Source organism: Sphaeramia orbicularis, chromosome 11 (genome assembly GCF_902148855.1).
Source record: "Sphaeramia orbicularis chromosome 11, fSphaOr1.1, whole genome shotgun sequence".
Classification (NCBI taxonomy): domain Eukaryota; kingdom Metazoa; phylum Chordata; class Actinopteri; order Kurtiformes; family Apogonidae; genus Sphaeramia; species Sphaeramia orbicularis.
The window spans coordinates 51,579,301-51,604,185 of NC_043967.1; the positions used below are offsets into that span (position 1 = coordinate 51,579,301).

Consider the following 24,885-nt stretch of genomic DNA (forward strand, 5'->3'; position numbering starts at 1 on the left):
GATAAGAAAAGACTTCAAGTGGTGGAGACCAAGATCAGATGAGATAAACAACAGGGGCATTACAGCAACCAAGTTTCTCATATATTACAGACTGATGGAAAGACGGATCAAGAACTGTTAAAAAAAAATCACACAGAAGGGAAGGGAATTTTTCTGTAAGCATGTGTAGAAAGACACTGAAACCAAGGAACACTTGGAAGATTCTCTGGATGCATTACACCGTAGACATCAAGACAACACATTATTCAACAGAGGAGACAGAAGGACCTAGTTATAGATGGACATCCCACGGTACAAAGTGACATTGTCGTCATGATCAAATATTAACATAAACATAACAACTGACAAGCACATGCACATTCCTAAAGCAGACAGAGGCAGATATGCCCATGGACCCTGGGCTGAAACACCTTGTATGCAGATGCAGACGGAGGACAGAGTACAGGGTAAAGACACAGACAACAGCACACAATGACTACAACACAATCTCTGAAAAGCATTATTTAATGGCCTTGTCTTGGTCTCAAGTGCATTCTTATTTATTTTAAGACCATAGGGACATCCCTTCATTTATTGATTTAATTGTCAACATTGTATGAAAAGTCTTACTTTAACCCCCAGTTGTATCCTCCTTTTAATTCTGACAGGTCTCAACTAGTATAACAATATTCATGAACTTTTATTACATGTATGACAAATGTTCTTACCATGAGTCTACTCAGGCCTCTTGATTCATTATTAGTTTATAAGAAAGGGTGTGTGTTACCAAAAACTCCGCATGGGTGTAGTTGCTGATCCTTGCTGGATGATATTTCATGCACATTCCTTTCTCTTCTCTTCTCTTTGCTGTTACCTGTTGCTTTTTACCTCTGCCAAGGAGGTTATGTTTTTGCCAGGGTTTGTTAGTTGGCTGGTTGGTTGGTTAGCAAGATAACTAAAAAAGTTATGGATGGATTTTCATGAAATTTTCAGGAAATGTTGATACTGGCACAAGGAACAAATGATTAAATTTTGGTGGTGATTGGGGGCGCAGATCTGCCTTGGCGGAGGTCTGCGCTCTCCGAGTGCTTTTCTAGTTTCTTTTATATTCTGCTCCTTTTTTTTTTGTCAAGTTTTAGTTTCTTTTATCTGGATTAGTGTGAATTTTGGCCCCGAAAGAGATTTTATTCTCCTGGTTAAATAAAGGTGAAAAAATGTTTTAGTCCACAACTTGCATCATAGTTGAGTCACTTATAATCATTTCAGCAGAAATGCTGATGCAGGGAGTTTTACGGTTCCAAAGGTAAAAGCAAATTAAGGCGGGAGGACAGTGAAGAATATAGCTACGCATAAATGGAACTCTCTTCTGAAACATCACAAACCAGTCAGCAAAAATTAATTTAAACAGTTGATCAAACAGCATATTTTAAATGGATATAAATGAAATGTAGTATATTAAAAATATATACAATATTTTGAAAGGACATTAATGAACAATGGTACACTATATAGTATACTAGAATGTGCACAACTGTTATTCCTGCCTTTAGCTTTGTTGTATTTGAAGTAATATAATTAGCATACATACTTATTTCTCAGCCTCTTTTCTTCAAATATAACATGAAAATACAGGAAATATGTGGACAGTTATGAACACACACAGATAAATCAGTGTCTAGTTTGACCAATGTTTCCATGACAAAAACTATACAAAACACCTGACGTGTTGAATGAAACCTGATATAAAACACAACAAAATTAATGCAGTAAATCTCTATTTTCTGAACAAAAGGATTACAACTATGTAAAGTGCAAAGGGATGTCACACTAAATACAACCACTTTGGTTTATAGAAGCTGTTTTTTCCCCATCAAACTTTTGTTTCTATTTCTGTTCATATACAACATGCTGTACATCTTGGTTGTATTTTCATACAGACTGAATATTGCAGATTTCACACCATTATTACTTTACTAAACCAATAAAGTCAGTGGCAGCCCACTGGAACTTTTGCCAGCTGTTTTCCAATTCAAGCTGATAATTTCCATAAAATTGTAGACAACTGTAATCATGGTGAATTTATTAAATACGTTTTCCAGTCATTTTTAGAATGTATCAAGTTTGTTATATAGAATAAACCGGTCTGCATCACTTCATGAAACACAATGTGATATTTATGAGGACAAATATCAGAGCTAATTCAGGCCATGTTCAGTAAAAGCTTCAGAAAGACAAATCATTTTATATTTTCAAAATCAGACTTTACCTGGTGACGCAACATGAAAGAACAGCAGCAACACAAACAACTTCATTTTGTGGCGTTGAAGTATTACTGAGCTTATCTCCACTCTGAGTGAAGACACACACACGCACACACACACACACACACACACGCACACACACACGCACACACACACAACCTCTCAGTCATCACCCAAGGAAGGTACAAAAACCAAGTGATGGGCAAACAATCTCTGTCACATTTATTATACTATTTATTATGATAATTTTGTGCTGTTGGTTTATATGTATATTGTTCTACTGACATTTGAGTCTAAAGTTTAGGGTTTTAGGTGGGAAAACAAAGATTTGTTTTCTTTGTCATTTACCACTGAATAAGACTTTTTTGGTTTGTGAAACATGAAAAAATATAATCTAGTTATTTTATTTTTATTTTTGGCCCAGTTTCAGTTGTTTGTGCAGTTGTTCTGTTGTGCCACTTTTCAGCCTAAATTTGAACAATTGTAGACTGCCTTCTTTTTGTATAAATTCTGGCCACAGTGAGAATATTTTATTGTATTAGTATTTAGTATTCATTCTTTTATTTTTCAAGCTCATCCAATGAAAAGAAATATATATGAAGGACTTTTAAAATAATTTTTATTTTATATTAAAGAGTAAATGAACATGTATGAGTTACCGACAATTGAATTTCTCTTTGGGGATCAATAAAGTGATTCTTATTCTTAAATGAACCCCAAAAACCACTTCTTTTCAGTACCGTTAGGACTGCAATTCAAATTGTCAGCCTTCAGGCCACTATTCGGCTTCGCAATCATCTCAAACCAACCAGCCCACGCTAATATGACAGGCTAGAACCAGCGCTGATCTTTATCGATCTTACATCTCATGCGATCTTTAACCACAAAACAGTTTCCTTTACTTTTGTGAAATGTTTTGCCATTTCCATTACTGATACACTTTGCCTTTCCACAACATTAACCCATAAAGACCCAAACAGCCACTGGTGAACAAAACCATCTACCGATCTAAACTGTTTAATACCTATTGATCCACTAATCCTATCAATCCATGTAAATAACTGGTGCAAATGCAGTTTGTCATCTTTTCATGGTCATCAGATATGACCCATTTGGATGATAAGAGGCTCCGTAGTTACCGTGGAGACACCATCATCTTCTACAACATTGATTCACCAGTAAAACCCATGGAGTTTGAGAGATAACACTTGATGGAAACACTTGGTTTATGTTCAGTTAATGATATATTTAACTGAAAAAGTCACTTTTTCTTCAGTTTTCTCTGTTTCTGATATAATAACCCTCAACTTTAATCTGAGCTTTAATGAACATTTACATGATCAATATGTTAAATAGAGAAAAATATCTGAGTTTCACTGAAAAAATGCAAAATACAGAAGATAATATTATAATAAATGGTGATAAATCACTTAAGAAAGGTTAAATAGACGGAAAAATTCATTTGTGAACTGAAAGAAAAGTTGCATTGGATCTTTATGGGTTATACTGAGCTTTAAAGAATACAAACGTAAGAAAAAACCTATATAACAGCAGCCAGTTTAATCTCACGGTAGCTTCTTATTTTTTATATCATGATCTTTTGTACATTGAGAAAATAAAAAAAAGAGAGAACATTAAAACTGTTAGGTGGTAAACAGGTTTGGTACAATAGTGAAAGTGGAAACAGCAGAAACCTAAAACTAACTGAATTGACAAAAAATGAATCTGCCTACTAATTGTAAATGTTTCACTTGGACCATTACAACACTTCCCCACATTGTTATAGATTCAAATACAGAGATAAAACCAACGTTAGGTTTAGTAAAGTTCTAATGATCACTCGTGCATTTCTCAGTCTCTGTATCTAGATCCAGTGTGGATATACAGTATGTGAAGTATACACAGCAGGATAAACAAACATCTCAGGGAGAAAAAAACAGCTTCTATAAACCAGAGTGGTCGTATTTAGTGTGACCTCCGTTTGTACCTAACATGTCTTTCACCCTTTTGTTCAGACAATATGAGATTTACTGCATTAATTTTCTGATGTTTTACGCCAGGTTTCATTCAACGCATCAGCCGTTTCTATTGGTGCTGTTTCTTGTCATGGGGTCAGAGGTCAAATCAATTAGTGACTTTAACCTTTACAATACTTTGTTCATTTTTTTGTGGGTCTTTTAAAACTGCGCACATATTTCCTGCTTTTTCTTGTTGTGTGTGAAGAAAAGAGGAAAATAATAAAATATATATCCTCATTTCAACCCTGAAAAAACAACAGAGCTAAAAGTGGCTGAAGACATTAGGACAGGACTGTACCTACTGCAGGTCATACACTGGACAGATAAAATGGAGACATTGGAAAATGATGGCATCACACCCTGTTTTGCTCATGTGTATTACTGCTTTGTGTAATTAAGCTGCATCGGAAACGTCAACACCAGGCGCATAAAAAAATGTGCGACATATTCACAGTAGTGTGGACGGGGCAAGATTAAATGGTGATTGGTGTTGTTTGCAGTTTTTCATGTCTATGATCCTCTTGCAGTTGGATGAAAAAAGTGACACCTGTAAATAGGGACAAACCTTGGAAGGAGGTGGTTGGAGATGAATATAGAGAAATAAACTGTGTGGATCGAAACACTGTCAAGTCTATGGTTTGTAGCCCATTTCGAAAACAAACCTTTTAAATTTCCCCATTGAATGTTTAATACATCGTCATCATGCTCAGTTTTCTTGCTTTTAGTTTTTCTACCAATGGGTACATTTTGGCAGAATCCCAATTCACCCCTTGGCCCCTTCCCCTTCCCCCTCCCCCTCGGTTTTGTGCGTACATGTGAAGGGGTAGCGTTGTCCCGATTTTCAATTAGACGGAGGGGAAGGGCTAAGGCGGGGGGGTGTATAGCTGTCGAAATGGAGATTTTTCAGGACCACACTATGAACGGAGGGGTAGGAGAAATTTCCCATAATTCTGTTCGAATCATTGGCAAGATGGAGGTAAACAGCAAAAAAGTGCAGCAGTGTGATGAAAGAAACACACACATATTCTTATTGTCTTCGCAAACAACGTAATCATTTGATTGACCGTTTGATGCCGTTTCAGTGTGTTATAGATCACATTTCTGCAGTTTTATAGTTGATACTCGTAAAAAGATGACCAAAGCCCATGAAACAGAGATGGTTACAGCTGCTGATGGCATGATGAATACTTTTGGAAACAAAATTGCCGCATCTGTTTATAGCGGCAACGATGACTGATGATGACGTAACAGGTCTGAAAGGGTTGTCCCATTTCACAGGAGAATGTTTCAACCCCTACCCCTTACAGCTCCGTTTCAAGGGGTAGGGGTAAGGGTTAGGGCTAAGGGGTGAATTGGGACTGGGCCTTCGTTGCTCAACTCAAACAGCATTGCTTCATTTAAGTAAATTAATTTTCTTGGTATCCGCTATTGGTGCAGGCATCGGCAGAGAGTACAGCACAAAAAAAGCTGCACATCTGGTTTAGCGTTGAAAAAGACAAACGACAAAGTAAATCACAAACAAGAAAGTGTGTAAAATGCAGATGTATTTAGTCACAATCACAGGTTAAATGTCTGAACATGGTGAATTTACAGTCATTAATCACATTGGCCAAATCATGTTTAATGACACATTGCTTGGTTAAACTGTCCTAAAAATGGGCCATTTTAAATAAGTTTTTAACCTTATCTGTCTTAATCTAAAAGTAGGGCAGGGGATCATGATAACTACAGAGATATAATTTGTCTGGATATAAATACAATACAACAAATGATAAATATTTAGAATAGTTTCAGAATTTTAAGTAGGGCTAGGGTGGGAAGACAAAGAGGGAGGAGAAGAGGAATATGAAAGAGAGAAAGGAAAAGTACTACTACTATGATGAAGCAGAAAATGAAGACGAACAAGAAGAATAAAGTGAAAAAGAAGCTGAGGAGGATGAAGAGAAAGAAAATGAAGAAAAAGACAAACCAGATGAGGACAAAAAGATGTAGAAGAGAAAAAGATGAAGAAATAAAAGTAGGAGATGGAAAACTTTTTAATGAATTTATTCCAGAGAATGTGGAGTTTCTCTCCCATTCCTCCTCCAGGATTGACTGTTCCCCTTCTGTCAAGAAAAATGTGAAATAAATAACATTAAAGAAGAAATCTTATTGATATAATGCCGAATTATTAGTTGCTCATGAAGGAAAAAAAAAAGCTTTGAAATATTTTAGAGTAGAAAACTTACACTGAACAAGGTGGAATCCTGAAAACAGACAAGAGACAACATGATTCCATTTTCAAAACAAATGAAAAGTTGAAAAAAGATCGACTTCTTGCTTATTTGAAATTGCATTGAATCATATGACCTCTTGAGCCATACAGATGGTACTTTAAGCTCTACAACTTATAAAGACCCTAAAATACTGTAGTTCTTTGTAGGTTTTTGCGGCCTCAGTTCTACCCATGTCTGATGACAGTCAGAGAGATTTTGGTCCAATCCAGTCCAATGTTATTTGTAAAGCACTTTAAAACAACTGCAGTGGACCAAAGTGCTGTACAGAAGAATAATCAAAACCAAAATAGAAGAATAAAATACAGAATAGATTTAAAGACATAGAAACTGTCCAAAAAAGAAAAAAGTGCTATACAGAAGAATAAATAAAACTCAAATAAAAGAATAAAATACAAGAGTAGATTAAAAAGCCAAACAATTAAAAACAACTAAATAAATAAATAAATAAAATAGATAAATAAGAACAATAAACCACTACCAAATAAGAAACAATAGAATAAAGATAATACCTTCAAACATCTCACATGGTTTCAAAAGCCAAGGAGAAAAGATGGGATTTAAGAAGGGATTTAAAAACAGACAGAGGAGGCCTGTCTGATATGGAGGCAGATCCTTCCATAGTTTAGGAGCTGCTGGTCAATCGATCACAGGGATTTCCAGACAGATAGGAAGATTAAATATGTGACTAAAAAATGAATGTACTGCTGATGTATGAGTATCATGTGAACTACATTTCTATAAAACATTACAAAATATGTTTATTAATAATTCACCATTGTTTCTCTTCCAGATCAAGGTTCCAACGATGCAGACAACGAGAAGCAGCCCGACAACCAATCCAACAGCATAACCAGGATGAAACTCTGAAGGAGGCACTGCAACCAAAACATGACAAACTCATGTGACTCTGACAGTGGTTGGAAAATCTGATGTAATACAACAACCGCTTTTATTTTGATGTTGATGAGGATGCTGTAAGCTGTAATCAAACTGACAGTCACTCAGTTTTGAGTCGAGCGAGCTGGTACAATGCCACATACATGAGATTTTACTGATAGTTCTAGTTTATACACTCCAGTATCATTTGGTTCATGAGCTCTTCCTTTCCTCTCAGTGACATTCTGGTACAAGTTCATCTTGGTTTCATCTGCCTACAGAGGGCTTCTATCATTTTCTAAACCAGTGGTTTCCAACCTTTTTTGGCTCGTGACACCATTTTAACATCACAAATTTCTGGCGACCCCAGACAGAGACCTTTTTTTTTTTTTTTGCTAAAATTAATTTGTTTTTGATCATGTAATAGTTTTCTAAACTATGTTGCAAATAAATGTTAATTTTAGATGACATTTAGTCTATATAATGTATATTATTATGGACGGAGGCAGAAAAGCCAGGTGTAGATTACTGCACAAAGGGAGAATTGTATTTTCCTTGGTCAGGATATGTACAGTCAGTCCAGCTTGGATTTACAAGGCTGACAATTAATACTGAACAAACAAAAACTCAAACTATGAATTATGAAAGAGCTGCAGCATCTGAAACCGACCACAATGAACATTTGACAGATAAACAGAACCACAGTGCTGCAGTTCCAGCTTCAGAGTTTGTCATGTCTTTTATGTATTGGGATTCTCTCTGTCAGCTCACCATATATTTTTTATTAGTAAGTTTTCTTTAAATTTTTATCAATTACTACAAATTTCAGGCGACCCCATTTGAATTCCAGGTGACCCCAGGAGGGGTCTCGACCCCAAGGTTGAAAAACACTGTTCTAAAGTGTCCGTCCTGTTGTTGAGTGTTAACAGTGGTTTCAGTTAAATTAAGATAAACTCTTTTATCCCCAAAGGGAAATTTGTCTTGAGCTAAAGTGCAAAACAGTAGAAAACAACACAGACAGTACACATGCACAAGACAATCCAGACATGGGCATGGTTCACAGAATGCATAGAAACAAGTACTTTACATAGTCAAGTGCAGTTTTAAAAAATAAATATTACAAATACCAAAACACCCTTAAGCCTTTTTTTGTTAAGCTGAGTAATGTACATTGTAAAGAATTAATATTTGAGTCTGTTTGCTCTGTGTTTAGCAGGACGGTAGCGCCTCCTGGTGGGATGTAGCTCAAACTTATGACAGGATGTGAGAAGTGTCAGTAAGAATTCTATAGGTAAGTTGTTCTACAGAGCACTCAAAAATGACTGTGGAGAAGGATGTGTCCCAATGATTTCCATTATGTTTTTAAATGTGTTTATGCTTTTTGTTTCCTATTGAGCAGTTAAATTACCAAACCAGGTAGCCGTGCAATATCTGATGATGCTCTCCCAAACAGCAGAGCACTTTATTGTTAATCCTCTTAATTGGACAGTTTGATAATGACATGTCAACCAACATCAACCTCCTCAAGTTTGTTCTGGACTTGGTCTGGATGTGGTAAAAGGGCTTTTCTTTACCAACATTAGACTTATGTGATCTTCCACTTTCGTTGACTTCTGTGGTCGTCCAGGTTTTTTGGTGATGCTGACCTCTTTCTTTTTGTTTTCAAGAATGTACCTGTGATGTCTGAGATATATTTATGTATATATAGAGTTATAGTTTATACTCTGGATCATGAAGTTAAGTTGCATAAAGTAATGTTCCTGTGCCTTTAAGAGGCGTAGCCGAATGCACGACAATGAATGTAAAGTGGAGATGCAGATGTGTTGAGTAAAGTTAACACAAAAAGCCACAACGGTGATATTATTGAGTCCACACAGACATAATAGCACTAAATTTCTGATTTGGCCACTCATTTTCATTGTCTCTGTAATAGATTGTTTCTTCAGCTGAATGTCGACCATTACTCGCATTAACTCTTGGACCTCATGTTGAGAATTCCAAGAAACAGCTACCAAATATAAATTAACACATTATCAGGCAAGTGACTATTTTCGGTTATTTCCGAAAATTACAAGACATTACAAGACAGTAAGAGCAATGGTTAGAGTGGGTCAACAATCTCAGGTCCAATGTGGTCTCCAGGGTCTGTAAGGTCCACCTCTGTATGAACAGTGAGTGTACCTGCTTTGTTAGGTACCATGAAGTAATGGTACTAATGTAAGGAATGATGTTTAAAAGGATAATGTGGATGTTGACATAAGGAATCATTTTACACTATTTGGTCAAAATGGACAAACTATGTAAAACCTGTAATTGATGTGAAATGAATACATTGGTTATGTGAAAACATTTATATGATATACATTTGTGTTTAGGTTAATGTAAACATAAACACCTTAGTGTGTTTTATCTTGTTGATGAAGTAGTGGAATAAGCCCTCTACTCCCACCCACTTATCTTTCTTTTTTTTTTTTTTTTTTTTGTTCTATATTCGACAAAAAAAATCTTGGATTAGCATCTCCGTTCAGATTTGATGTGTGGATATTGAATTGTGCCTGAAAGGGAATTTTAGTATGACATGCTTTTTCCAAATAAACAAAGAATAATAATTAAAAAAAAAAAAAAAAAAAAAAAAAAAACTGTGGGAAACTAGGCAAAAGTTAAAGTACTGTATAGATAGCAGCTAAAAATGTATTACTGTCACCCAAAGCTCCCTCCTGATTGTGTCTCACCTCTGTTAGTCCTGATCACTGCTTTGTTGAGTTTGATAACATAGGTGTCCTGGACTCCAGAGAGCTGAAACACACAGTCGTACCTCCCCCAGTTTTCAGATTTGACCGATGACAAGTCCATGTTCACACTCATCTGGAAGGTTCCATCATCATTGGGAAGGATCTCTCCATGCTCCACGTTCTCATGTACCTCCTCTCCATCTCTTCTCCAGAACATCACAGCTCTGTGAGGGTAGAAACCTGTAGCATGGCAGGTGACTGGAGAGGATGGAGACGTCTGGAGGAGAGACACTGAAGGAAACTCTGCAGAAAGAATGAAGTGGATCATTCTTAACAGTTGCATAATACGACATGACTTATATATGGTGTTACATCATTGGGTGCTTCTATGAACCTGGTCCCTAAAGGCAGGACATGGAACTAAAAATTCAAACCAGAAGCAAGTTTGGAAGCACTTTGGGTCTGTTTTAAAAATACTTACTGAGATAAAAGAGAAACTATTTTTCAGATAAAACACATTTGTATATTATTTTATATTATATTTATTACAAAAATCTGCATGTAATACAGTCAAAGGACACTATTTTTTTTTTTTTTTTTTTAAATATCTCTTTATTCTCTCACAGGTACATTTTGGGATTTGAACTAATTATGCAAGGGAGAGTGTTTCACAAAAATGCCCACTGTTGCAAAATCATTTGCAATTTATTTGTGTTTAAATGGGCAGGTACTGCATGCAACGTAAGTGGACACGATGGGTGACACTCAAAACCTGGAATGAGACTGAAATTCATAAAAAACTTGCATGTCTGGAACAGAAAAACCACCAGGATCAACAAATTTAACACAGTGTCTTTAATTATAGCACTATACAAGACCATTTCAAGCCATGTTTTTAAGATAAAAATGCACTAAAATCTGGATAGCTTTTCACGTCCCAATTTTGGTCCTATTTTTGGCCCCAATATTTTATTTAAAATTCATTAATTTTGGGATGGTTCAGTGCAAGAGTATAATTTTTTTTTTTTTTTTTTTTGCATTTATCTGAGGTCATCATTAGGGACATCCTGAGGGGAAATATGTCTACATTTCTCTTTTAATATTGGGTCTAAAAAGTTGTCAAAGTACCAGGTACCAAAATGCACCCAGTTTCATAGAAACACCCCATTACCATTATATGTGAATTACAAGCAGAAAATGCACAAAGCCATGCTCTTGTTCATTTGTGTTCACCTGTTCTCTGCAGAAACTTCTTCCCATAGGCCACGTACTTTTTCAGCCACTCAGGGCATTTATAGATGTAATAGTTTTTATTGTATTCTAATCTAGCCTTCTCTGTATCCCATCTTCGTTTGGTGACAACGGCTTGAGGTTTAGGCGCTGTCCATGTCAGTGTCTTTAGGTCCAGTACTATGAAGTCTTCTCCATCATAACCATACTGATTAAAACCAGTAATCTCACCAGTCTCATCATCCCATTCACAACCATTCATCCGCTGTAAAATATGAGCACCTAAAGAGAGAGACAGAGATGTTTTCAGAAGTTAATTTAATAAAACATATGAATAAAGAGAACTGCAGAGGAGCTGAATCAACATACTGTACCTCCAGTCTGGTTTAAGCGTTTATTCAGGTGGTCAATGTTGGTTCTGAACACCTGCTGGTTACCTAAACACTTCTGCGTATACCACTCTAGATGCTGAGGATCATCATGTATTAATGTTTTCATCCAGTTTTGTTTGGGTTCTGCAGACTTGATGCTGCTGTCACAGTAGCCCACCTGAACCTCATCCACCATCGCTGCACCCACAAACTCAGGGAAGTCTGGGACGCCTGAAGTTGCAGTAAGAAAATATTTCAGGGAATGTTTCACTGTAGAAAAAGAGATGAGAATGTACAGTTCTTCAGTTCAGGTATGTTTTACACATATAGCTTTTTGTTGTATGCAGATAAAAATGATTATTCACGTTTAACTGAAAAAAATAATGAGTTTTTGTGTTATCTAATTTACTGACTAATTGGTGTTCAATAGGGAAACACATATTCAGCATTGTCCAAACCAGTGGTTCTAAACCTTTTTTGGCTCGTGACTCTATTTTAACGTCACAAATTTTTGGCGACCCCAGACATTCAAAACTGAGAATGTTTTTGTGCTAAAATTAATTTGTTTTTGATCATGTAATTGTTTGCTATACTATGTTGCAAATAAACGTTAATTTCAGATGACATTTAGTCTATATAATGTATATCATTATGGACGGAGGCAGAAAAGCCAGGTGTAGATTACTGCACAAAGGGAGAATTGTATTTTCCATGGTCAGGATATGTACAGTCAGTCCAGCTTGGATTTACAAGGCTGACAATTAATACTGAACAAACAAGAACTCAAACTATGAATTATGAAAGAGCTGCAGCATCTGAAACTGACCACAATGAACATGTGACAGATAAACAGAACCACAGTGCTTCAGTTTGAGCTTCAGTTTGTCATGTCTTTTATGGACTGGGATTGTCTCTCTCAACACACATTATATTTTTTCTTAGTGATTTTATTTTTTTTTTACCAATTATCAGAAATTTCAGGCTGCCCCATTTGAATTCCAGGTGACCCCACATGGAGTACCGACCTCAAGGTTGAAAAAAACTGGTCTAAACAGTACTTCCAGTACAATATGCATCATGCAGGTTCATAATGAAACGCAAACGATGGGACCTGAGTGCCTGCAACAGTGTAAAAGCTTTCACTTTCTTTTGCGCTTGTCAACAGTGACTTCCTTCATATAGGAAGTATATGTCGCTAAAAGTGTGATAATACAGCTTAGACAATGACATTTCACAATGCAGACTTCCTGGTTCTATGTAACTGTTGATACCTTTCTATTAATAACTGCACCAGTGTCAAATGCACAAATGTAATGAGTGCGTTCTTGTGTGACTCACAAAGTGAAAGTAGGTCAAAACCAATCGCTAGAGAGGACAAACAGGAAAATCCAGCTTTAAATACTAAAAGAACAGACACCTAACAGGATCCTGGTACTTCTACAGTGCGAGCCTTACCTGCATATGTGACATGACAGATGAGGATTAACACAAATAATGCCTGCATTGTGTTTTTTCATCTGCTTGAAGCTTGAGTGTCATCTGGTCTGAAGTGTGTTTAGAGAGTCTGTGGGTGTGTCCAGATCATAGACAAAGACAAACGAGCACTGGCAGTGACGCAAATATAGTTTTTTGCAAACTTTGCAGAATAATTTTCCCCCCCATGTATTTGTCCTAAAGTGAAAGAGGGCAAAAAAAAAAAAAAAAAAAAAAAAAAACTTGTGGTCATCCAGATTATATTTCCTCTTTGTACTTGACAAATTGATACAGAACTGTGCAACAGCCCTGGTCCAATATTAGGTTTGTTGGTTTAATAAAGTTCTGACGTCCACACATATGCATTTGTCAGTCTCCATATTTAGATCTAAATACACCAAAATGGTCGTATTTAGTGTGACCTCCCTTTGCACTTAACATGTCTTTAACCTTTTTGTTCAGACAATAAGAGATTTATTGCATTAATTTTCTGTGTTTTATACCAGGTTTCATTCAAGACATGTTAGATGTTTATAATTGTTTGTGCTGCTTCTCGTCATGGCGTCAAAGGTCACACTAAATGGTGACTTTAACCTTTACAACCTATTTAGTTCAGTTTATGGCGTTTCTTTTAGGGCTGTGCACAAATTTCCTGTATTTTCTTGTTGTACATGAAGAAAAGAGTGAGAAATAAATATGTATGCTGATTTCAACCCTGCAGAAACAACAAAGCTAAAGGTGAATTAAGAGTATTGCATATTACTGTAAATATTCATTTTTGACTTGTAAATTTATTTATTTTTATTGACTAAACAAAGGTGCATGCTTTCCTCTATCATTCCTCTATAAGTACTTGGTTCATTCAGCTTAAAAAAAAAATACAAATTCCAATTATTCCTTTTGATTTATGTATTTATTTATTTGATCAGGTATGAAATGATCACAGAGATTAATTATAATAAACTTCGAGATCAAGCAGACATTAAAGATTGTGAACCTTCTGGAGAGTTTTGTTACATCAATTTATCTGTATTGCACAGACACCATCACCAATACTCTACAAAACACAATCAATTCTGAAATATTAACAATATGTCAAGGCTTTTTCTCACATACATACAAGACCAATGTTGAATGTTGTAACAACCCCTCAGCCCCTTTAGAAAATGAATTCTGCATTCCATCTATACCCCTGTTACTCCCTGGTTGTCGACTCTTAGTACCAATATCCCCTCACCTCATCTGTGTTACCTTCTCCTAAATGCCCCAAATGTGACATGTCAACCCCAATATTGCCACATTAAGGAAATATAGACTGTAACCCACTTAAAAGTGCTTATGAGAGCTGATCCTGGACCTGCTCCACATACTCATGTGCCATCTATGGTGGTCACAAACCAAATGTACATTATCCTTATGTACTGATGAGTCTGTTCGAGATCATGTTGGTTGAATTTCATTCGTACCAGAGGCCACAAACAGCTCTGTCTGTTTATTCCTTTTCCTGTTTTTGTTGTTATCCTATTAAGACAAATGGTTAAAAAGTGAAGTACAGTGTTGTCCATCTGTGTTATACATTACATTTGCATCTTAAGGAAGTTGTATAATACTTACGAGTGACAAGTCCCTGAACCCTGAAATAATTGTGGGAAAAAAAATGTTACAAAATATAAAAACATTTATTTACTCATTAATGTGTCTATGTTAAAGGGCCTGTATGTAGTACTTCTACTTTCAAACAATATAAATTATCTACAGGTGAGTTAGATTCTTAGGTTTATGAAGGTATAAAGTTATTATGGGATGTTATTATCTTTACTAAGTGACCGTTTGTTGATCCATGGTTTAGACTAAACTGTGACAGTTCTGACCTTGTTTGTTGGATTGCAAACAGATCTTTAGTTCAGCTACTGACAACACAAACTGAACAGAAAACAGAGGTGGTTTGTTGTTTTATTGTGGCTGTTTTCAGTCTAAAAACAGAGCTGAGATAACAGACCTATAATGTAAATTATCAGATAATGCCGCACTTGAAGATTGTAAGACAGTGTTATTTTGAGCAACTGTTAAAATAAGCATCTGTGAGTTTTAGTTTGAAGAAGAAAACTTAATGATTCCATAATATGGTTGTGTGTAAAAGGATGAGCTTTATACTTCATTCAGTGAGTGATACAGTCTGTGGGCACATAGTGTTTATCTGATGATGGTTTTGTTAGTCCTAAGTGTGTTCTGGTATGAGACTACTGGCTGCTGGTGAGAGTATGGAAAATCAATACTACATATAATCCTGTTCAACGGGACATTAACTCGTACTTTTCTTTCATGTAAAACCTTAGATGAATGGATTTAATCAGTTCACTTTTTATTGTGATAGTAGTAAACACAATAACACATGTCAGGGGTATTCATTGCACATTCACCATTGTTGTGTCATAGTGTTCTTTCTTCTCCAGATGACGAGCCCAACGATGCAGAAGATGAGGAGCAGCAGTCCAACAACAACCCTGGAGCCTGGAATCAAAACAGAACAGATTAGCGCAGTCATTTTGTGGATCTGGCCCAAAGTATTTTGCCTTAAATGACTGAAGCTTTTCACTTGATGAAACCTCTTTCAATAACTTTGTCTTGAACCAAGAAACACAGGTTGACAGAAAAATTAAGCTCACTGCCAGTAAGATGAAACAAAAATGTAGCGTAGTAGTAACAGAATGTGGAAACTGAAGTGCTCATAAGTATTTTTTGATGTCACTGTGCCAGGCTCTCAAGTCTCATGCATTGGGCGTGAGACACATGCATTGCAACCCATTCATCTGCCACACCTTGTATTTCTCACAAAGAGAAATTACCAGGATAACGCCCACCAAGTTGTGCCGCTATTTATAACAGTGGAACAGGGAGGAATCAAGTAGGTTCCCTGTAGAGTTCAGAAGGCGCCTACCAGTGCACCAGCTAATCAAATAAAAAGAATATAGCTATCGACCAGCCAATCAAAAAATAGCATTGCTGTATCCGGGTAAGATTTAGATATTCCCGCTACTACAACGTTACAGAAGAGGACAGCTGACACACTGATCTCGCCAAAGTACAATAAATGACACTAAATAAATATTACATAAACATTTTTATTTGTATGATTTTATGTATCATTTATCAGATCAGACTCCCGTCCCAACCCCTGCTGCTAAAATATCCCTCTGAACTTAGTTCAAAACTTGTGGGATGTTGGAAGACAGCTGGTGTGGACATGTGGGGGAAGGGATGACACATGTTTTTAGTTAAGGGAAAAAAATCTATTGATTAAATCATTTTAAAAGATGATGCATGGTGGACACAAATTTATGAGTGTCATGTTCCTGGTGGAATGGTCCGTTGATCAATACAGTCCCCGCCCCTGGGGGCTCGATGGGCCAATCATAGCTCTGCCCAGGTGACGCACATACCGGTGAATTTGAGCAGGGGTGTTGGTTTTATGTAAATATTTATGTATATAGCTGGGTATGGGATTTTGTTGTTATATAATCATGTTGTGTATGTCTGTGTATGATACAAATATGAGTGTTGATACTGTATAGTTTACTCTGTTGTATAGCTTGTGTGTGGGTTGTTCCCCCTGTTCTAGTTGGTACTTCTGCCGCCACTTGAGGAGCATTAGTATAAAGGCCTCACAGTTGTCTTGGTGGTTGGAGATGGTTCTGTGGAGTAGCTAGACTTTGCTGATGGATGATTGTTTTGTTCATTTCTGCTGTCAAATTATTGAAAATAAAACAGAAAGGTAAAAACCTTAAACTGACTCTGGCTGAATGGGCTCTGCACAGCCCCACTACTTCCTGAACTTAAAGCAGCTCCTTTATTTCCTGTCTTTCATTATTGGACACACTGATTAATCCAGGTGTGTCTGCTGCTTCTTCTTGCGACGACTGTGGTCAGGCACACCTGTGTGTTCAATGTTGAAAGACAGGAAATAAAGGAGCTGCTTCAAGTTCAGGTAGTAGTGCGGCTGTGCATAAAGCCCATTCAGTCTCTACTACTTTTGATGCCTTGGCTGCTTAGCTTGACACACTGTTTTTTAAAAAACAATTTGCACCTTTGACAGACAGCAACAGAGAGACCGATGAGTATCAGTGGGTTTCTCACCTCTATCATATCTGATCCCATTGGTCCTGATCACTGCAGTGTCCAGTCTGGTGACAATGTCGTTTTTCTCATCAGCGAGTTGAAACACACAGTCGAACCTCCCCCAGTCCTCTGGTGTGATGGATGAAACATTCAGGTCAACACTCATCTGGAAGGTTCCATCGTTGTTGGGGAGGATCTCACCATGTTCCACACCTTCATGAACCTCCTCTCCATCTTTCCTCCAGAACATCACGGCTCTGTGAGGGTAGAAACCTGTAGCATGGCAGGTGACTGGAGAGGATGGAGACGTCTGGAGGAGAGACACTGAGAGAAACTCTGGAAACAGAGACCTCATCAAACCTCAACATATTCAGTCAAAAATACAAACAAACTGAGCTACATGAATCACTGCTCTAAAAATACAACATATGAATACCTGTTTTGGGTAAAGAACTGTTTGCATATTCCACATACTCTTTCAGGAGATAAGGGACAAGATTATCCACTGTAAAGCTGTAGTCTTTTTGGTCATAATCTGGAATCTTATGTTTGTGGAACCGTGGCACCGAAACACACAGTTTTTTAGTATTCAGGTCATAAGTCAAAAAGTCTTTTCCATCAAACCCCAACTGTCCAAAGCAGTTCATTTCTCTGATCTGTGTCTCCCATTCACAGGAAATTAAGGACTGAAAAACGTGTGCATCTGAAACAGAAACAGTATTAAAACAAGGATGGATGTTAAGCAATGCTTATTAATTTTAAACAGCAGAATATGTAACTAACAGTTTGTCTGCCATCAAAATCATTCAAAGTTTTATTTGTTCATCAAAGCTTTGAAAGAGTACCATTCCCACACTTGACCTGAATTTTTAATTTTTTTTTCCTTAACATCTCTTGTCATTTTTGGGATTCAAACACGTGAGGTGAAATGGTATAATAATAATAATAATAATAATAATAATAATAATAATAATAATAATAATAATAATAGTATCATGTGTTAAGTATGTGAAACAAACATACTTTACCTTCAGTTAGGTTTAAGGAATGAATCACATCATCAATGATTCTTCCAAAAGTCATGTAACTGAAAATACACCTTTTATTGTGAAGCTGTAAGATGTCTGGATGATCTTCCATATATTTTTTCATCCAGTCCTCTGTGATTACTGTTGTCATTATGTTGTTGTCACAGTATGCCACTTTCACATTACTGACCAGTTTCACAGCTTGAAACTCTGGGAAGTTTGAGACTCCAGTATATGATATAGTGCGATACACCAAGGAGTGCTTCGCTACAAAACACAAAGAAAGATGGAAGGTTTTATCTGTTATATATGACACATCATGTCTTTGTAAAAATGACTTTATATTTGTTTTAGAAATAGGAACCTAATGCGAGTCATTTTGTTGAACATGACAACAAATTTCAGAACAACAACAGGCACTTAGCAGTCAGTTGACCCAGGATCTACACTGCCCTCTGCTGACAAAATACACGAATGTGTTAATATGATTTTAAAGTCCTTAAAGCTGCGGGACACTTTTTTCACCAGTTTGTCATCAAATCTGTAAAACCCCAGTCACAGCCTAAGTATCATGAATCTGTAAGTCTTTCTGTGATTACTCACCTGAAAATCCCCCTCACCTGTGAACAATTTCGAAGTGTACTCCACTATGAACAAACCATTTGTTTTCAAACAGAGCTGGTAGGTAACTCGGGCATCTTTGGAATTTTGTCACAACATGCATTGTGGGAAGCGAAGCAGCTGCAACAAACACAATGCAGAAAGGGCCAGGTGCTCCGTTTCCCTCCAGCCGTTGGTTGGTCAGTCAAATGGTTGCAGCTGACACTGCCAGGCGGCTGCGCAAACCTCCACTTCCCACAATGCATGTTGCGACAAAATTCCAAAGATGCCCGAGTTACCTAACTGCTCTGTTTGAAAACAAATGGTTTGTTTGTGGTGGAGTACACTTCGAAATTGTTCACTGTGAGGGAAGAGATTCAGGTGAGTAATCACAGAAAGATTTACAGATTCATGATACTTAGGCTATGACTGGGGTTTTACAGATCTGATGAAAAATTGGTGATGAAAGTCTCCCGCAGCTTTAAAAAATCAGATCAGATGAGTAGGTCAGAAGTTTGCTGAAAAGCATGGATATAAGCAATAGATAAGGTGTCTTCATTGCCATATATTATAAAATTAACTCAAACATATCATGAAGTCACAGTTGCCACTAATGCCAAATTAAATACACTGACCAGCCATAACAGTCAGTGACCAGAGAGGTGGTAATAATTGATTATTTAATTCCAATGGGACCTGTCACTGTGTTGGATGTAATCAGGCAGCATGTGATCATTTAGTCCTTGATCAACAAACAGAACTGAGTGACTTTGACATGTTCCATATTGTAACTGATGACTGGGTCAGAACATCTGTACAACTGCAGGTCTTGTTGGGTGTTCCTGGTATGCAGTTGTTAGTAGTGACTAAAAATGGACTACGGAGGTGCTGGACAAATAAATCTGATCCATGAAGGTCCATCTCTGTAGTTCCAGGACTTCATGGATCTGCTGTAATGTTTTGGTCCAGATACCACACACACCTTGAGTGGTCTGGTGGAGGCTAGGCTTTGGGTCAGAGCTGTTTTGTGGAAAATGGGGAACCTACACAATATTCAACAGGTGGTGATAATGTTATGCACCAACAGATGCTATACTGGTTGAGATCCAGTTGTTCTTTGGATACTTTTGGTCAGTACAAACCACTTTACACTAAGAATGAACAACATCTGGAGATGCTCTGACCCATCATAATTTCTCCTTTGTCATAGTTGCTCAGATGCCTACTCATGACCATTATGCTGTTTCTTACACAATAACTTTGAGAACTAAATGTTCACTTGCTGTCTAATATAAGCCACCCTGGTGAAAGGTCCCATTGTAATGAAATACTCATTAATATTAACACTCAGTGATCAGAATATTATGGCTGATCGGTCAATATTAGTTTGACTTCAAAACAAACAGGTAAGTTAAACATGAGGGTAAAGTGAAACTGAAAAGTTAATCCTGCACACAAGGAATCATTTTTCAAAACTACTATTATTAATGCAAATAAACTGTTTTAAATGTTTTCTTACCAGAGGAAGCAGCATGGCAGATGAGGAGAAAAAAATACATTTTTGTCATCATTGTATTTGGAAGCTTCTGTTTGTGATCAGAGGGTTTGTGTTGAAGTGCTTACAGTGATTATGAAGTGAAAGGGAAATGGGCGGTGGTTTTTTGGTAATGGTTGACTGACAGGTTGGATAAAACTGGCTGGGGACATTGCCAGAAAGGAAGCCTCTTGGTCCTAAAGCTCCATGGCACTAACAACCTCTGTTTACCAAGACTGTATTTCTTGTTTGTGCTTTTAATGACACAAATTCAAAGTTACTTATTCATACTCACTGTTTTTCTCCTCTATCCCCCCTGTTGGTGCTTGGTTCATTCTATTTAGTGAATATTTTATTATTGCACATATTTGTTCATTTGACATAGAATTATTGGTAAAAGAAAATGAGCCGCTTCGCCCACTCATTGTCCCTGATGCATATTTAATATTAGAAATGACCACAGAGAATGAAGTAGAATAAAATCTTTAATCAGACAGATGTAAACAACTGCAAGTGCTGATGAATATAAAGATTGTTTATCACCTAGAAAAGGCACAATCACTAATCAAATATATTCAAAACACTTTTTTTTTTTTTACTTTTACAGTGTTAAGGCTTTTCACAGATGCTAAAACCCCAGTCACCTCTGAGTGTAGTGCTCATTAATCTGTTGTCATTTCCTGTGTTTTTTATCCATCCTGTCATTTCTCAGCAGACTGATGTGATGTGTGGATGTACATCAGAAGCCTGGGTCACAGAATAAAATAGATATAAATAGGGATGTGACATTCACGAACGAATCAAATCTTTTGAACGTCTCTTTGAAATGAATGATGGGAACCGAGTCTTTGTAAAGAGCCGTTCATTTTTTTTTAAGGAGGGAGTGTCTGATTGCCTGTCAATTTACCAACATACTGTTCTTGTTCTGAGAATTGCACTAAAGTTCAGGTATTTAAGTAATTGCAGTGATTAATCACTGTTGTGTTTTGTGCAATTTTTTCTGTATGTTTACACACATTTATTGTTCTTGTTTTGAGGAGAATAAAATGTTATTTCATAAGAAAATGTTTTATTTTCTTCTTCATTTTTAGGCTACAGACTAGTCCACATAATGTACCGTGATGTTTTTGGTCAAATTCCAGCATTTGCCTAATGTCACCTCTCATGTCATGGATTTAGCCCACACATTTGAACTAACTATTCTTTTTTCCGGTAAGATAATATTTACTGCCACACCAATTAAACACCTTTAAAAGGTAATGTTAATCATTATTTGTAGCCTATTTAGTCATTAAAACATTGGTGTTTCAAAATAATGCAAAAAACATAAAAGAGCCAGTGTTTTGAACGGCTCTTTTCAGTGTACGTCTCCTGATTGAACGGCTTCCAAGAGCCAAAAGTCCCATCACTAGACATAAATCTAAAGAAAACAATTTTTCCAAGTAAATGTAGCTAAAGTAAAGGCACAAAACTAATATAGACACTTAGAACTGTTTAGATATTTATTTGTTTAGACAGATTTCCACTTTACAGCCAGTCTCTGGACTCTGTGACTATTTCACATACTCATTATTCCACTGATGGTGGTCACAATCCAAATATATTTTATCGTTATCTAAAAAAGTGTTCCAAATCAAAATGGTTGAATTTTGTTCTCATCGGGAGCAATAAACACCTCTGTCTGTTTGTTCTTTTTCTAATTTTTATCCTTATCTTGTTAAAGAAAAGATTAAGATATAAAGTAAAGTGATGTCCATCTATATTATGCATAACATTCCTTAATAAGGGAACTGTGCTTTTCTTTATTTTTCTATATGTGATGTTACAAAATGATTCAGAAACCATTTTTATTTCCATGAAATGCTTGACAGCTTATGTTACATATGTTCAATTACAGTTGACGACATGTTGTAAACTTCACAGAGGAATAGTCTGACAGATACTGAAACATCTTCACCCAGAACAATAACAGAACAAAATGCACAACAGCGCATTGGGCAAAAACCAAACATATCAGCACAAACACCTCATAGTTACTGTCAAGCACTGTGGTGGAGGGGGGATTATCTGGCCATATCCGATAGCTAAAGCTGGACTGAAATGGAGGTCATGCAACAGGAAACAAGAAAATGTATAATAGAACTGCTGAAAAAGAAAAGAATCAATGTGGTGGAATTTGTTGTGTGTTGTTTTCCACTTGAGGTTAGATGTAAATAGATTTACAACCCAGTAAAACCTGATGAGGTTTTATTATGTCCTGACACATAAAACCTTAGGATTCAAATGTGCTTGTTATTTATTAGGATAGGTTGTTTTTCTCATGACTATAAAAGTAAAGTTTGAAAGTCATCAGAGGGCGTGGCTCTGTGTAGAGGAACAAGTTTTCTAAAACTCAGTGATGGTATGAGGAACTTTGGAGGCCAATCTGTGTACAGTAAGGTCAGGTTTATCATTGATCTTAAAAGAATCACTGAAACTTCCATGGTTTTATTTCCAAGGTCTAGATTTTGCTCTGTGAACCTTCAGTTTTATTATTTTTCAGCCTTGAGTTTAGCAGTGCACACCTTAGCAATGTTTGAACTTCAGTGAATTATCAGCAAAAGTCACTTGAATTGCAAATACCTGAAAGTGATGTGTGTCTTCAACGAACCAATGTGGCAAACATTTGAATTTTACACCTCAATGTAAAACAGGGGAGAACCAAAACTGTAAAGTAATGCTCTGATTACAGGGTATCTGCAGGAGGGAACTGAATTTATGACTTTTTAAGACATTTTTCAAGAGTTCTTTGGTCAAATTTAAGGCCTTCCATTCATATAAATAAAAGCCCAACAGGCCTAGTTATTGTCCTGAACCAGCCTTAACCATGTTTCAATCCAGCTAATGTTACATTTCCATTTTCTGATTTGTCTCTAATTCTGTGCAATGATTTCCAAATAAACCAGAGCAATGCCACATATTTTGTCTGTGGAATATTTAAGATCTTTAAGTGTCAGATTTTTGGATTATTATTTTAAGATTGAGGCCTTAGTTTGAGACTTTTTGATGGTCTGTGGACAAAGACCTTTCTAACAGTTGTCACCAAGTGAAATCTTACTCTTTCTTTGAAAAAAGAAATGTTTTGTTAAATCATTGTCTTGAATGCAGAGGAAAGATTTTATTTTTATACCTCACTGTAATGTTCAGAAAGTAAAGGTAAAAATATTAAGCATTAGTCTATAAATTGTGGAACTTCACTTCTCCAAAAGCACTTTTTAACATAATATTTACCTTTTAAAACATATTTTGGGGATATTGTGCTTTAGGAAGAACAGAGGTAACAGGAAGTTACTGAGGAGAGATGATGATGGATGATGCATTTCACATGTTGAATATGTGATGCCGCCAATTTTATTTAAAAAAAAAATAATAATAATAATAAAAATATGAGCTATTGTCTACATAATGCATGGTGGAGGGTTGTGGTATTGCTGCAGAATCTTGGACATGTCAGAGATTAGCAATGACTGGTTTCATTGCATTGCATTCATTGCTGGTGAATGGGCATGCCACTGTTATGTGTTCTGATTTTATACTTAAAAAAAAAAAGTAATTTTTTCATTACCTGGATATTTATTATCACCATGCCTTTGTATGAGTAAGTAAGCTGTGACACCATGATTACAGAGTTAGAAAGTGATCAGTGAATAGTATAGAGCACAGATGTCAAACATGCGGCCCGGGGGCCAAATCCAGCCCGCCAAAGGGTCCAGTCCGGCCCGTGGGATGAATTTGTGAAATGCAAAAATTGTACTAAGATATTAACAATCCTTTTAGTTCAGGTTCCACATTCAGACCAATTCAACCCCAAGTGGGCAGGATTCAGTAAAATACTATCATAATAACATATAAATAATGACAATAATGACTCCACATTTTTCTCTCCGTAAATGTAAATATTTTCATGTATTTACACTAAAACAAAGTATAATTTTGCAAAAAATGTGAACAACCTGAAATGTCTTAAGTAAGTACAATCTTAACAATATTCTGCCTGTTACTCAATGTTTTGTGTATTTGTAGATCCACTGTGATCTGTAAGTTATAATGTACATGTGGAAATGATGAACTGAGGCTGAATATTGTTAAAATTATACTTATTTTTTCAGTTTGTTCATGTTATTCACATCTTTTGAAAGGACAGTTTGTAGATGTAAACCTTTTCATAATGTAAATTAACTTTTTTTGCTCTAAAACATAGAGAAAAGTTTGGAGTTGACTTTATATATTATTATATTATTATTTTACTGGTTCGGCCCACTTCAGATCAAATTTGGCCGAATCTGGCCCGTGAACTAAAATGAGTTTGACACCCCAGGTATAGAGACAATAACAGACAAGTGAAGTTAAAG

The 24,885-nt window shown here is 36.4% G+C and overlaps 2 protein-coding genes across 4 annotated transcripts; both read right to left on the bottom strand.

Annotated features, from left to right (window-relative positions):
• Positions 1-5,733: 5,733 nt before the first annotated feature.
• LOC115428634 (major histocompatibility complex class I-related gene protein-like) lies at positions 5,734-13,322 on the bottom strand. Of its 2 annotated transcripts, none has more exons than XM_030147769.1 (7): positions 13,199-13,322; positions 11,747-12,013; positions 11,376-11,654; positions 10,143-10,445; positions 7,308-7,409; positions 6,487-6,504; positions 5,734-6,363 (listed from the first exon to the last, which is right to left on the bottom strand). In XM_030147769.1, coding segments are annotated over exons 1-7 (1,020 nt in total). In that variant the 5' UTR covers positions 13,248-13,322; the 3' UTR covers positions 5,734-6,361. The 2 variants fall into 2 exon arrangements, with proteins under 2 accessions (XP_030003629.1, XP_030003630.1); XM_030147770.1 differs by having other exon boundaries at positions 11,747-11,974; positions 13,199-13,316.
• Positions 13,323-14,137: 815 nt separating this feature from the next.
• On the bottom strand, positions 14,138-20,596 carry LOC115428492 (major histocompatibility complex class I-related gene protein-like). 2 transcript variants are annotated; one of them, XM_030147569.1, is made up of 7 exons: positions 20,480-20,596; positions 18,361-18,627; positions 17,769-18,035; positions 17,351-17,668; positions 15,637-15,727; positions 14,831-14,850; positions 14,138-14,737 (listed from the first exon to the last, which is right to left on the bottom strand). In XM_030147569.1, exons 1-7 carry the CDS (start codon positions 20,529-20,531, stop codon positions 14,733-14,735), a joined length of 1,020 nt encoding a protein of 339 aa, XP_030003429.1. In that variant the 5' UTR covers positions 20,532-20,596; the 3' UTR covers positions 14,138-14,732. The 2 variants fall into 2 exon arrangements, with proteins under 2 accessions (XP_030003429.1, XP_030003428.1); XM_030147568.1 differs by having other exon boundaries at positions 14,138-14,850.
• Between the last annotated feature and the right edge of the window lie 4,289 nt (positions 20,597-24,885).